The sequence below is a fragment of the Corvus kubaryi genome, unplaced genomic scaffold (assembly GCF_017639235.1).
Source record: "Corvus kubaryi isolate FWS band 111438036 unplaced genomic scaffold, C.kubaryi_AGA036_p1.0 71, whole genome shotgun sequence".
Taxonomy (NCBI): Eukaryota; Metazoa; Chordata; class Aves; order Passeriformes; family Corvidae; genus Corvus; species Corvus kubaryi.
Genome location: NW_024582059.1, coordinates 166645 through 180068, shown reverse-complemented (window position 1 = coordinate 180068; position 13424 = coordinate 166645). Strand labels below are relative to the sequence as shown.

Sequence of the window (13424 nt, the reverse complement as noted above, 5' to 3'; positions counted from 1 at the left end):
CCCATATGTTCAGCCCTCCTACTGTTCCAGTTTGTTTGTGGTCACCTTTCTTCACTATGTGAAGGAAAGGACATGAGTACCAGGGAAGAATTCTTGCTGATAGCTCCACAGCTGTGGTAGTAACAGCTGGTATGGTTGTATGTTGTTGGAGACCTCTTCTCTTACTCTGTCTCTGGGTAGCCCAGTGCAGGTTTAATTGCAGTGTTTGTGCAGCAGGGGGGGACCAGATTTAAAGGTCTCTGTCTCCTGATGTTTCGGCTCAAATAAAGAAATACCTGAAAGTATGAAAATACAATTAAAGGAATATAATTCATGCTCTAAAAGTTTTCTAATGTCCTTGTAGTGGATGAACAACAGCACAGGTTAATGGGGAAATTTCCTAGACTGAAGTGTTTCGAAATGGAAGAGAAGGCAAGCAGAGCATTCTGGACTTCCCTGGGCATGTTTGTCAATATACAAATAGTTTCAGTTGCTTCAAAGAGGTTCAGTAAATGGAATTATTGAAAAACCGGAAAAATGTGTTTGATATTTCTTTTCCTCGCTCAGTTAAATTTTATTTTGTTCTGTTTACATTTACTTCTCGAATTTAGAATTGGCTTCCAAATGTACTTGCTCTTAAACAAAAGCAGGGCTGAAAAGCAGGAGAAGCTATCTTAAGAGCGGTTTCCTTTCCGAACACTTCTCTGGGAAAACATGCCTTTCAAGTTGAATCCTTTCCTGTTGCTTGTGTGTTTGTCACAGTTGGTGGCTGAGAAGTGAAACCCTGACACTATTAACTTTGGGTAAAACTTAACCATTGCTTTTTAGATAAGAGAAAAAAAATCAAATAAGCTGTTTTTCTATGCAGTGTTGTGCTTGCACTTTTGTATTGCAAAATGTTTATTTTCTCTTCTAGCGTGGATTGAAATTGCAGTGTAGGCAGAGAGGTGTCAAAATTGACTTAGCAGTTCGATGCTGTGCATGTTCTCCTTTATGCTCAAGTTTTTACCCTTGCTCTACCAGGGTACCCTCTTGACATTGGTGTTTTTAGCAGGAATTAATTGTCTAGTTAGCAGCTGAGCTATGCCTTATTTGCTCTATAAATGCGTAGTTAGAATTATCTCTTATCTAATATATAGGATTATCTGTAGTGTGGAATTGTACTTTTTTAGAACATGAAGCCTTTTAAGCAAAGTTGAGGAAATGTCCTGGCTGGTGCTTTTGCCCTTGTTTCTCTCTCAGGTTTATTAGAACATGCATTTCTTGATCTCTTTCTATCCTTGACTGTAATACTGGTGCTGAGAAATCTTCTCTCGGGGTGGTCAGGACGCTTTCTGAGCCCCTCAGTCTGACAGAGGTCTGCTTGCCCTAACACATTGCTATTGTGTAATGTGCCCAAAGCATCACTATTACAAGAAGATTTTGTGGGATTCTTAAAGGTAGAGTTCTAGAAAACTGTGTTACCTTCCAGTTGATCAAGCCAAGTGTAGTGGGTTTTGCCTGGAAGGCAGGAGTTGAGAATCTGTGGATTGCAGATGTCCCTTTTGAGATTCTGTGCAGGGTGACTGTTTCATGGGAAACAGCTAAAGTTTTTAAATGTGTTTTACTGCTGGCACTCAATAGTAAAAAAAAAATGCTTTCTTTTATTTGCTTTTATAACAGTGTCCAGCTGGGCACGGAAACTTATCCAGTATTCATATTTTTATGATTAAATGACTGCTTTGTGCTGCTCATATACCTGGTGCCTTGAAACCCTTCTGGGGCTGAGCAGAAAGAAAGAAATATTTCCTATCTAATGAGGAGTAGCAGTTCCTGGACGAAGTTGAAGTGATGGGTGAGTCTGTGAAGTCAAATCAAATCCAGTCCTCTGTGCACAATTGTTGGGGATTTTTTTTTGGTGGTATTTATTGTTGGGGTGTTGTTTTGAAAGAGTGGTAGGAGAAGACTGACTGACTGCAAGAGCACAGCTATGCAGCACAAGGGTCTTAGTCACTTGCTTTTTATAGCTTTTCGCTTAGCGAGCCATCTGCATGTACTACGATTACATTTCCAGATCCCTCAAAGACATTTTCTAGTCCTTGTTTTACTGTTAGGTGTCGGTGGAGGAATCAGCTATTAGTGTTTGTGCAAAGCAGAGAAGGTTTGTTCAACCAATAAGTAAGCTGGCAGAGTAATCACGAACTACAGTTTATGGAAATAATGTAGTTCAAAGTGGCAATAAAATTGGCTTTTGATTGCAAATGACTATTTTATGTGATGTAGATGATATTGCTCATAGTGTTGGCTAAGCTGAAATTACATGAGAAGAGTAGGCTCTGTCATAGTGAACTGGAAATCTTCCAGTGTAGCTCTGTTTCTTCAATGCATTTATTCTTAAAGCAAGTTTAACCTTCAAATTAAATTGCAGTGGTAGCGTTGTATTTGTATCTTCAGCACAAGTCCAGCAAAGGTATCGGCAGCAAAACCACCCCAGGCTGCTGTGTCACGTTAAACAATTGTGATCTGAAGGGGCATCTTAACAGAAGTGAAGAGGATTTTGTCTACTTGTTTAGTCAAGCCCCTGACACCTCATGTGAGAATGACAAATAATAGAGGTACTTTCAGTGCTGTCTGCAAGCCAGGCAAAGGGTCAGCAGTCTGTTTCATTTAGACAAGCAGCTGTTTTATAGCTGCTTTTTTTTTTTTTTTCCCCCCCCTACTGCCAAACTCTGGAACTTTTGCCTAGGAACAAAACCCTCAGGTAAACAGCACTGTGACCTTTTGTTGCCTCTGGTTTGTTCCATGTCGCTTGTGTTTGAAAAGCAATTCAAATCACAGTTTTGTTAACTTTGCCCCTGTGAAGTTTGCTATTGCAGAAAGGACAAATTGATGTCAATTCCTGCATATTTTACTTTTATTGGAAATTAGAAAGATATCTTGTAGTATAAATATAGATAATAAAGTATGGGTTAATGTTGACATAAGTAAAAATATAGCTTAATTTGGTGAATAGTCTTCTTTAATCTATGCGCAGTAACCTCTAGAATGAGTAAGAAGCAACACACTGCAAGACAAAATGCAGAGCTGAATTACCTTATTCCTGAAAAAAATTTTTCAAAGCTCTGGTCAACAGACCTCTGGTGCCTCTGGAAGTTGCACTCAGAGATCTGTAGAACCATTCCTAATACATAATCTGAATTTTTTAGTTCTGGGCAGTTAGTGTAACACACAGGAAATGTTGACATTGACTAAAAATACTACTCTATTCAGAGACATTTCCCTCTCTTACAATAACTACAAAGTGCAGAGTGATGAAGGATTTTGGTCAGTATTTACGCAACATGTCTTGCAATTTGGCTTTGTGCGTCTGGATTGCTGATAGTAATTGTGCATGGGTATTAGAAAATAACTTTGATACCTGCCTATTTAGCATTTGGCTTTATTTTTTTCCCCTACATCTCTCTGAAAAACCAAGTTATGTGCAGGTGCGACTTTTGAGGTTCTGCTTTTGTTTGTGTTGACAAAGTACTGCTGGCCTCTGTACGTCTTGGCTGCACCTTCCTAAAGTGAAGTGTTGCTAGGCTGGCAACTCTTGATAAATCTACCACAGCTCTTCTGGTGTCTGCTTCTCTCCTGCATCCACCCACAGTCAGTGTTGTAGCTGGTAGAAGTTGATTTATTTCATGTATTAACATATGCCATAGATATGTACATTTGTCATTATAGAATTTATAGCTCTGAGGCAGATTTGATCGGGGAGAAGTGTGATAAGCTACACAATCACATCATATCAGGCTCAGGATTTTGGACACCTGAACTTGGCTTCTGGCATGTTATTAAATTGCATTGACTCACTTCCTGCCTTTTCAAGCTATGATTTCTTCATATGTGTGGTACCAATTTCTTTGGAAATGGTTTTGAACATCTTACTGTGGGGGACCCTAGAAAGAGAACCAGGAATGAGGATTTGGTGGAGGAAAGAGGCAATAAAGCTATTGAGGAATTTGCTAGGAAAGTTCTGTGTGCACTTGCATGTTGAGGGTGTATTCACCATTTGCTTGATGCTCACTCTTTCCTGTGCTGGTTGGTTTTTTTCTTTTTTTAAGGAGAAGGAGAGCAAGGTTAAATTGTTTGGCTCAAGTTTGTCTGTAAAGCTGGTGGTTTTCACTTGCCGCTGTGTCCAGACTGCTTCAGTCTTCTCATTCCTCCCTTATCCTCCACATGTATTTGATCCTCTGCAAAGCGAAGAGAACGAATCTCTGAGATTTGAATCTCCTATGAAATCTCTGAGAACAAATATCCTATGAAACAGCCTGGGGTGTGGCGGCTTGTGTAGCTAGGAAAGAAGATTTTGGGGCTCCCTCTCTGTAGGGTCCAAGCACAGGTAGGAGCTGAGACTGCTTTCCCAAAAGGAAATGGTGAGCATTCCTGCTGCATTGACAAGCCAACCTGTTTGTGTTTCCGGGCTCTGCACTCTTCATGTTCTCAGGTGTTCAATGAATTGTGTAGGCAATGTAATTGCCACTTTGTTACTAGGGGAAAAGACTGGCTCAGATTGTTTCTGTTTGCTGTATCAAATGCCTGAATTAGATGTTACAACTTTACTGCTTGCAGCTGAAATAAGTGAGCAGTTGTGTATCAGTTTCCTAATGAGACTGTAATGTATTCTCTGCTTTTTTGTGGGTGTGGTGTTTTAGTCAAAATTTTAGTGGAATTGCGGCATCAGAAAAACAACATGAAGACTCACGGTGGATATGCACTTAGATAGTCTGAAGCTCAGGTAGAGGGGTTTGGGATGAATAAGATTGGCACAGCAGCAGGAAGAAGACAGTCAGAAGAGGTCTAGCTGCCCTCGGGGGCCGGAATCTGCTAACCCTGGGCAGCAAAACAGACCTGGAAAATGACCCGTTTGCAGTTCTGCTTCCAGACCTTTTTCATTCACCCTGGCTCAAAGCAAAACATGCTTTCTTTGCCCTTAAACCTTATACCTTTTCTTGATTTGCATGCCAGAATGAGAAGACTTTTACGTCTTTGCATTGTCAAACTGCCTAAGAGAAATGATGAGTGTACTGATAGAGGAGGTCAGATTCAGATTTAGGGGTTTTTTCCCTATTGTCTTAGTTTTATTTTACACTTTTCTACTGCAAATGTTTATATTTTAAGCCCATCCTGTTTATATATGCTGCTACAGCACCACTTACATAAATTTTGGAGGGTTTTGCAAATAGAAACTGACTTCAGTCATGGGCGCTGCAGTGGAGAGATAGAGGTAGAGATGGGATGGTACTGATGAGAACAAGGCTGGATAGGAAAAGCAGAAGGACATGTAGCACTTACTGTAGTTCAGAAATGAAGGCAGGGAAGAGATCCTTGGAGAGGTGTGTACAGCAGAATTTCTCAGTCTTTCTTCAAAGTCTTTTGGGCTCAAGGAGAGTACAGAAAGAGTGTGGTAAAACAAATTCCAGTAGAGGGTAAAAGGAAGAGAAAGGATGGGATCTATGTGAGATGAGTGTACCAAAGTAACAGTGAATGGAGATGTCTTGTTACTTCAACTCTGTAGGCTTTTAAAATGGTTGTGTGGTAGTGTACTTACCTTAATGGTCTTTGATTTTTGTATGGGGAAAAAAGGTACTGGTTTTAGGAAATGAGCTAGATTTCATGGACATAAAAATTTTAAACTCCCAAAAGCTTTTATTGAAGAATTTTACAAAGTAACTGATATGTTTAAGTTTTTTGTGCTTTAAAATAAATCTCTCCAAATAAACTACTTTCTTTAGACATCAGGACCTGAGTTTGAAGAGTCTCAGTGTGCATTTGAAAAGAGTTAAATTTATTTTGTCTAGGCTTGTGGGGGAGTTGTTCAAAAGTTGGAGCAGGGGAAATAGGGCATTATTCATTCTCCTTCTTCTGTTTTCCAGAATATCAATTTCTGGACAAGAGGAGAGGGACTTCAGTCTTGAGGGACTTTTGCTCCAAGCTGATTGGCAGTGCATACAATTGCACCACCAGAAAGCAGTAAAATAAATACATAGAGCAACAGTAACAGAAAGCAGATGTCTTGCTTTTGCAATTAAAGAACTGGAAGAGACAATAAGAAATTGATGGCAATTGGCTCTGTATTTGGAGGGAGTATATCTTGCTTACTTGTCAGACAATACGGAAAACCCCATACTGGTGAAAACAAAATATACATTAATTGCCATAGTGTCTTGCTCTGAAAATTTGGGTCATGTGTGCTTAATTTTTCATTATAAAACATCATGCAAAAGATCCTGCAAGATGGAGCAGGAAGCTTTTCTCATTGTGTTCTCAGGTCTGTTTTTCTACTTTGGATAATTCTATAAAAATCAGTCAAGTCTCTGATTTAGCTGAGAAAAATGTGTGGAAACTGGGATGATTTTTTTTTTTTTTTAATTCCACATGTGGGGTTTTTTATCGAAAGGGAAAAGATTTAACCAAGACAGTTATCTGTGAAATATAGTTTAATGTTTTTTAGAGGTTGCACATAAAATGGAAATAGGTTTTTACATCTTGCGTTCTATGTCTGAATGTTGCCATGAACTAAAATGGTAATTAGTCACCTACACAGCATCTTCATCAGCATCTTCATTCACTGACTGTAGTACATGGAGTTTTGTTGCTGCTAATCTCAAGGCAAGCAAGAAATGGGCTTTAGGAGAAAGCGTTCTTTGTAAGCATTAGCATAGATGTGTAAATGTATAGGTATGCTTTGAGCAGTTTGCCTCTCCTTTCATCAGCACACTTTTCTTAGCCACTTGAAAATGAAATGCTTTAACAATTTGTGTTGAGAATGGAAAAGTCATTGAAACTGGGGCATATGGAAAAAGAAATAAGAGCAGAGTTCTGGTACTTCCCTTGCATGTGATACTGGTCCAGGTGAAAGCAATAGAGTTGAGAGGATGTCCTATCTGTTCTGCTTGAAAGAACGCTTAGTGGCATATTTTAAGCAGAGTACACATCAGTGTAGGCATGAAGGAGAGAAGAAAACCGTGTGAAACTTCATTTTGATTTCTGGTTTGGTGTTCTTTCTCTGTCAGAGCTACTTAAAAACAAGCAACAAAACCAACAACTAAATCCTTTTTTGACACAGAAACTGACACAGACATTAAACTCCTTTTTTGCCCTGGCTTAAATAGCAAAAGGACTGATTTGGCATAAAATACTTTAAAGAAAGCAATGAGTATCACAGCTAAAATAACTTTGAGTGAGTCTGAGCACAGACTGCTGCAGAGGAAGTTCTTTGGGAAAAATTGTCCATTTGGGGTTTTGGAGTTCAGTTAGGAACTTGTTAGCGCTGCTTTATATATGTACAAAGCTCAGGAGTCGTGTGTTTTCCTGACTGTATTTCGAGATGTGAAATGCTCTACTTGATGATGTCCTGATCACCGCTGTGGTGTCAGTAAAATACTGTACCTTGTGTTCTGTGCTGTGCTGCTTGAGTCACACAGCAGGAAGTCTTGTTCAGTGAATAACTTACTGTGTACTGGTGTAGAAGAAACACCAAAGTGCCCGTAGGAGTCCTGATAGTCTCCTTACTAACACTATGCAAAAAGTCCTTGTGGCACCTCAAAGGAAGGGCAGGTGGGAGTTTTTCACACTGCCAAAATACAGGAGTCACCCCTCCTCCCCTCCCAAACAAACCAAAGAAGCTCTAGCAAGAAAACTCTGGTTCTGAACTCTGACAGTTTTGGCAGGCTTCAGCTGGTGCATTTGTGTCTTTAATGTAACCACACTTGAACGTATACTGGTTTATGCATGTGGCACATTAACCTGCCTTTTACTGCTTGGCCTGCTGCTGTCATCCCCTTTGGTCAAAAACTGGTGCCAAGTTTTTTAAAAATTTCAGCTAAGATAAAAAATTTAGTATGTGAAGTAATCACTGGTCACTCTATGATTAAGCGCCTCCCAAAGGTTTTCTAGCCTTTTTGTTAGTGTTTGCCCGAGTAGCCTTTGAATGCAATGCTGTGCTGTGTGATGCTGTATCCCTACCAACAAAGAACCATTTTCCTCCCTTCAGGCAAGATTGAGAATAAAATATGTGCAGCTTGAAACACTGATCAATTCACTTCGGAGAACTGCATGTGAATTTTACAAGCAGGGTAACAGTACAAGTACTGTCACACCTTCTACTTTTAAATGCATTTAATCTTTGTAGAAGAAGATTATGCAAACATTTGGGTTTTGTTTGTGAGTAGAAAACTTACTGCTGAGAAAGCACTACTATGCAAGTTTTTTTTATAAGGCTAATGCTCTAGAGAAATGTTTTAATATTCTCCTGCAAATTATTGTATTAAAAAGGAAAGGAAAAAAAGGAAATCAAAATTTTGCATGCTCTGCAGCAGTGACCATTTATAATTAGGCCATATGGTCTTACTTGGATGTCTGTGGAGAATTGAGACTTTTTCTCTGTAAAGTGTTTTGTTGATAATGAGGTAAACTTCCACCTTTTTATTGCTTATTGTAATTGCTTCCAAATACTTTTAGGCTGTGCAGGAGTTTTTTTCATAATTGTCAAGAAAATCCAAAGTTAATCCTGGTGAGAGGTGTAAGTCTTCTCATGAATGTCTGTTTTCTGCCAGTGGGGATTACTGAGACCATTCCTGTGTGCTTTATCCTCATAGTAGGCTGTGTTTGTGCAAAGATGGGCCTTTCCTAGGGCATGACTAGGGGCTTAGGTCAGTGGTCTGTGTTCCTCTGTATTTTGTCTCAAGTAGAGCAAGTAAGGTTTCTCCGAGGCAAGAGGCATTTAAACAACAAAGCATGCATGCAGCCAGCAATCTTTTCCTGATTGTAATCTCCCAGTGAGCAACAGTGTAAAAACTTTGTGAGCCAGAAGCTGCATCAGAATCACATTTCAATAGCTATGGGCTGTCTGTTAATTATCTAATTCTTTTTTTTCTGAATGCCATTAAGCTTTTGATTTCCACAGTGATAGAGTTCATGATTCCATTCTGAATCTTTTTCTCCTAATGGATCTTGCTCGTTGTTCCTCATCTGCTCTTCTTCATCTGCTCAAAAAAGCATTTCTGGTTTAGGATATGGAGAGAACCGAGCAGCATGTAATTCTTTTATTGTCTTGAAAACTCTTGAGAACTGAGTTTTCTGTCTTTTCTTGACAGAACCTAGGCATCCTTGTTTTTTAGGTGCTTCAGTTTAGCACAGTACAGTCTGATCACCCAGTCTGTAAACAGGGATGAGCTTGGCCTGGCTTGAGACCTGTAGTTTATGCACTGATCAAATACACTTCCATTCTAGTTTTCTGTGCTTGTGCTGTTCAAAACCTTATTAACCTGTTCACAAAACGTAGTGTCTTGTGCCCCTTTGTGAATAACACTATGCCACTTCCAAATGCAACTTACAGATTTTTATAATATATGGCTTTTGCCCCCCCTCACTCCTGTTCCTTCAAACAATGGTGCCTTTGGCTGTGTAAGAAAGAAGGAAAGGAGCCTATTACTGCAAAAAAGAGCTGCATTTGTCTGAGAGAGAATTGGAAACTTGAACAGCTTTATCTCAAGTTTCAAATAATCGCTGCAGTCAGGAAGATCACACACAATTTTTTGGCAAGCTTTATAACCATTAAAAAAAGCAGTCTTGATACAGGTAAGATGACCTTTTTTTGGCTTTTTTGTGGTATATCGCAAGAGGCTGTACTGACTTTCTCAAATCCATGTCTTGTACTTTATGAATAATTAAGACTGTTGAAATAAGACTTTCTTGACGAGCAGCCCTGCTTTCCATCTAGGAAAAATTTCCATCTATTTTTTGTTAAAATGCAGCCAAGCCTGCAACAGTTTCCTTTGAAGAATGCTGACTTGTAGTATTGTTTAAATTTACAGTCATGACTTCTGAAGTCACAAAGGAAAAGTTTCATTCCCAGCATGGTCCTTTGGGTAGCTGGCACAGCACACTTGGAGGAGAAAGTTACAGAAATGCAAGGGGTGTTTGGGAACTTCAAGGCATTGTAATGAGCATATTCTGCTTGATAATGTGTTATGCTTTACAGATATCCTTGTAATACAAAGCTAAAATTGCCCCTTCAAAAAAAGTGCATGTAAGGAAGAAGGAGTCTTTCTTTGAAACTGTGGAAATCACTTCTGGGAAAGGTTTTAAAGTTTATATTCCTGCCTCCTCCCACTTTTCAACAGAAAAACGCTTTTGTCCTGTTTGCAAAAGAGAAACCATTAGGATACTTAACTGTTTACTCAGATCTTAAAGAGAAAGGGTATTTATGTGCCAAAATAACTCTGTACACGGCAGTGTGGAAAAACGACAAAGAAAACCAGAGTTTTATGTTTGAGCAACATTCTATTACGTGCCCTGAAACTACAGTGAAAATAGTTTTCTTTTTAGTTGGCACTTGTAAAATCAAATATGCAAGTTGGACAGATGAACATTTAGAGATGTGCTCAGACATCTACTAACTGTATTTTAAACATTTTACGTGATTGATACTGTATCATGCCAAATATGCAATAATGTTGGGAGATGGAGTGCTCGTTCTGCCTGTTTTGCTTGTTTCACTGATCATTGGTGTAGCTTTTGTGTGGAATCGCTGTAGATTTGGACAGAAATGATGCCCTTTAAATTATTCAGTGGAATGGGGAACTCAGGGATATAATAAAATCAAAGATGGTGTTCCTTTTTCTGTCATGGGGGAAAGACTACCTCTTGATTTGGTGCTGTCGAATCCTTTGGAGGAGAAGGGGAATGTAACTTCCTTTATGAAACAGTCAGTATCAGAAAAGTTATAAAATGTTGGCTCCAGGGCTTTTAAAAATTCTTAGTCTGTCAGACCAGTATTATTTTTATTATTTTTTTCCCCTCAAACATCATAGGTTATTTTATGTGAACAACATTGCTAAAACTGATAATAAACATGTATTTAGGACTTTTAAAATCACCTTCTCACTGGGAGAGCTCTGCAAGGACAATTGCTTTGTACAGGCAGTGGTGATGCAATAGTAAAATAGCAAACAAAAGTGTTGCTTGACTGTGGAGTTTGCTTTGAGTCCTACAAACTCAGAAAGAACCTTACTTGCCCCGTACTGATAAAGTGACACATATTGCACTTACTGTTCCCATGTGGAACATCCCTGAGTTGTGCAAGTTTTAAATTCTTTAACTTAAAATAGTTGAATTGTAAAATAAAGTAGATACATATTGTAAAACTCTCATGGAGTGCCCCTCAGTCATGGTAAAAGTATTATCCGACAGAGATGATGAGTCAATATGTATCTTAAAAAAAAAAACAAAACAAACCCAGACAAAAACCACCACAAATTTCTAATTCCGGCTCTTTTTTTTCATTTTCCTTTAGTTCCTTGGCATAGCATTTCTTGGGATTGGATTGTGGGCATGGAATGAAAAGGTAAGTTGAATATAGCACCAAACTTAGTTTTTCCTCTTTATCTCTCTTTTTCTGATGGAATATTGAAACAGTAATATGCTGCATATTTTGTGTTCGCACACAGTTTCTAGTGAAACAAAATCAATCGTCTCTGTCAAATAAAACCTTAGCTTGGGTCACCCAGAGGAACATTGTTGACATCTTTCCCAAGAATACCTTGGCAAGGAATGGTGGCCGACACTTGCCCATAAAATAACCATTCCAATCCCTGCACATGCAAACTGCAGCTCAGATACCAGAACACTCTGCTGAGGCAGTATGTGCAGTGTGTCTCCAGGAATGGAGGGGGAGCCTAAATGTCTTAGGCAGCTTCCTGAAAAGCACCTCACTGGGCTTTGCCTTAACATAGCATGTTAATTGCTGTTCCTTTTAAAAAAACAAAACCAAAAAACTGAAAGCCAAGATGAAGTCTGTAAACCAATGCAAACTGGAGGCAGATTAACTTGTTTTTTCTTGTGCAAATGAAACTGGCCACTAAAACACCCTCTGTTGCAAGACTCTAAAATCAGCTTTGAAATGGGAAGTAGATGTGTGCGGGGTGAGCGGGCAGGGAAGGAGAAAGCATTTCTGAACCAGAGTCTGATTTTTAGTTTGCTTGCTGCAGAAGTTGGGAAGAAGATAAAATATCAAGGCATAATATACAAAACAAGTCCGTATGTCTTGGGTTACTGGATGAAGACTTTGGCTTGCTAAAAGACAACAGCTAAAATTAAAGCCAGGATTTCTTTTTCTTCTGTGTTTAAAAGATTGAAAATAATAAAACCTGGCTGTTAAAATTGGTGCTGTGTTGTTCAGTTACATAATAGGTTTTTCTTCTTTTAATGGAAAACAGAGTAAGTTATAAATTTATCTTCACTAAGGCATAATAACTGGTGCTTGCAGCAGAACAAATAACATATTTGCAAGATCTGGAATTCTGCCTCCGAAAAATTCAGGACAAATTTTGAGTTGTTAACTTATATTCTATTTGCTCTGTGTGTGTGCCTTGGATGTAGATCATTACAAACAGTAATGGGATATTAATTAACGCACACTGTATACACCTATATAGATGTATATGTATATTTACATACCATATGATATTGATGTTGGATAGCTCAAATAGGCTTAGAAAGAGGTACTGTGACTTTTTTTATTCAGCAAAGATGTAAAAACGTTTTATTTACTACTCTGAACATACTCTCAGAGCTTGTACCTATGTCTAAGCCCTTGAGGACTGGGTTGTTTGGGAGTGGCTTTACAGAAGAGATTTGAACATTTTTGTATCATTATGGTCGGTAACACAAATGATTCCTGTTTAGAGTGAATGAGCAGGTAAAGGGAAAACAACTGTAGTGTTTAAAGTCTAAAGTATGCCAGTCTTAACAGCTAGAAGGTGTTCTGGTGGAATCCTGGTTCATTAGGGTTTACATAATTTCTGTATGGGAAAGCATGTACCCTTTCCTAGGGCAAATGCATTCAATTCGTAATTGCTAATAGCCAGAAGCCAAAGCTTGGGTTTTTATGTGACGTGTGGGCATCTGTTATCAAGTCATCTTAAACCATTTTTAATCAGATTCTGTAAGTTGGAGAAAATGCCATGTTGTTTTAAGACAAGCAAATAAAACCATCCTAGTTTAATATGCATTAACTCAGGCTCCATATGAAGTAGGTTTTTTAGAATTTTGTTTTTTAAATTAACAAGTAAAATAAAATACTGTTTATTGGTTTAAAACGTGGGTTTTTCCTTGAAAAATGAGTGTTTCCCAGCTTCTTTAACTATTGTATTCTGCAGTGCTTAGTCTGGAGTGTTTCAGTTCATGGTTGTAACAATCAAAATGCTGTATAGGTATAGCTGAACAGCAGAGCTCTTGAGCACAGACAGATTTGAGTTTTGTAGAAGAACTATGGAAAAATTGACTAGTGTCAAACCAATTTGAGTCCTTTATTTCACTCAGCTCTTTAGAGGACAGGCAGTGGCCAAAAGCTGCAGGATCAAGTTCCAGGTACTCATAGGCCCAGTGTTATTTAGTGGGGGGTAGATCAGTTAGATCCC

The 13424-nt window shown here is 38.7% G+C and overlaps 1 protein-coding gene across 2 annotated transcripts in view; it reads left to right on the top strand.

The window, feature by feature from the left end:
- The window catches only part of TSPAN5 (tetraspanin 5), an 85557-nt gene that overhangs the window by 49803 nt on the left and 22330 nt on the right, over positions 1–13424 (top strand). Inside the window, exon 2 of one of the 2 annotated variants that reach the window (XM_042049734.1) lies at positions 11300–11350. The exons of the other annotated variant lie outside the window; for it this stretch is intronic. Within the exon in view, the coding sequence (XP_041905668.1) occupies positions 11300–11350 (51 nt within the window). The remainder of the gene's footprint in view (positions 1–11299; positions 11351–13424) is intronic. 2 annotated transcript variants of the gene reach the window in all.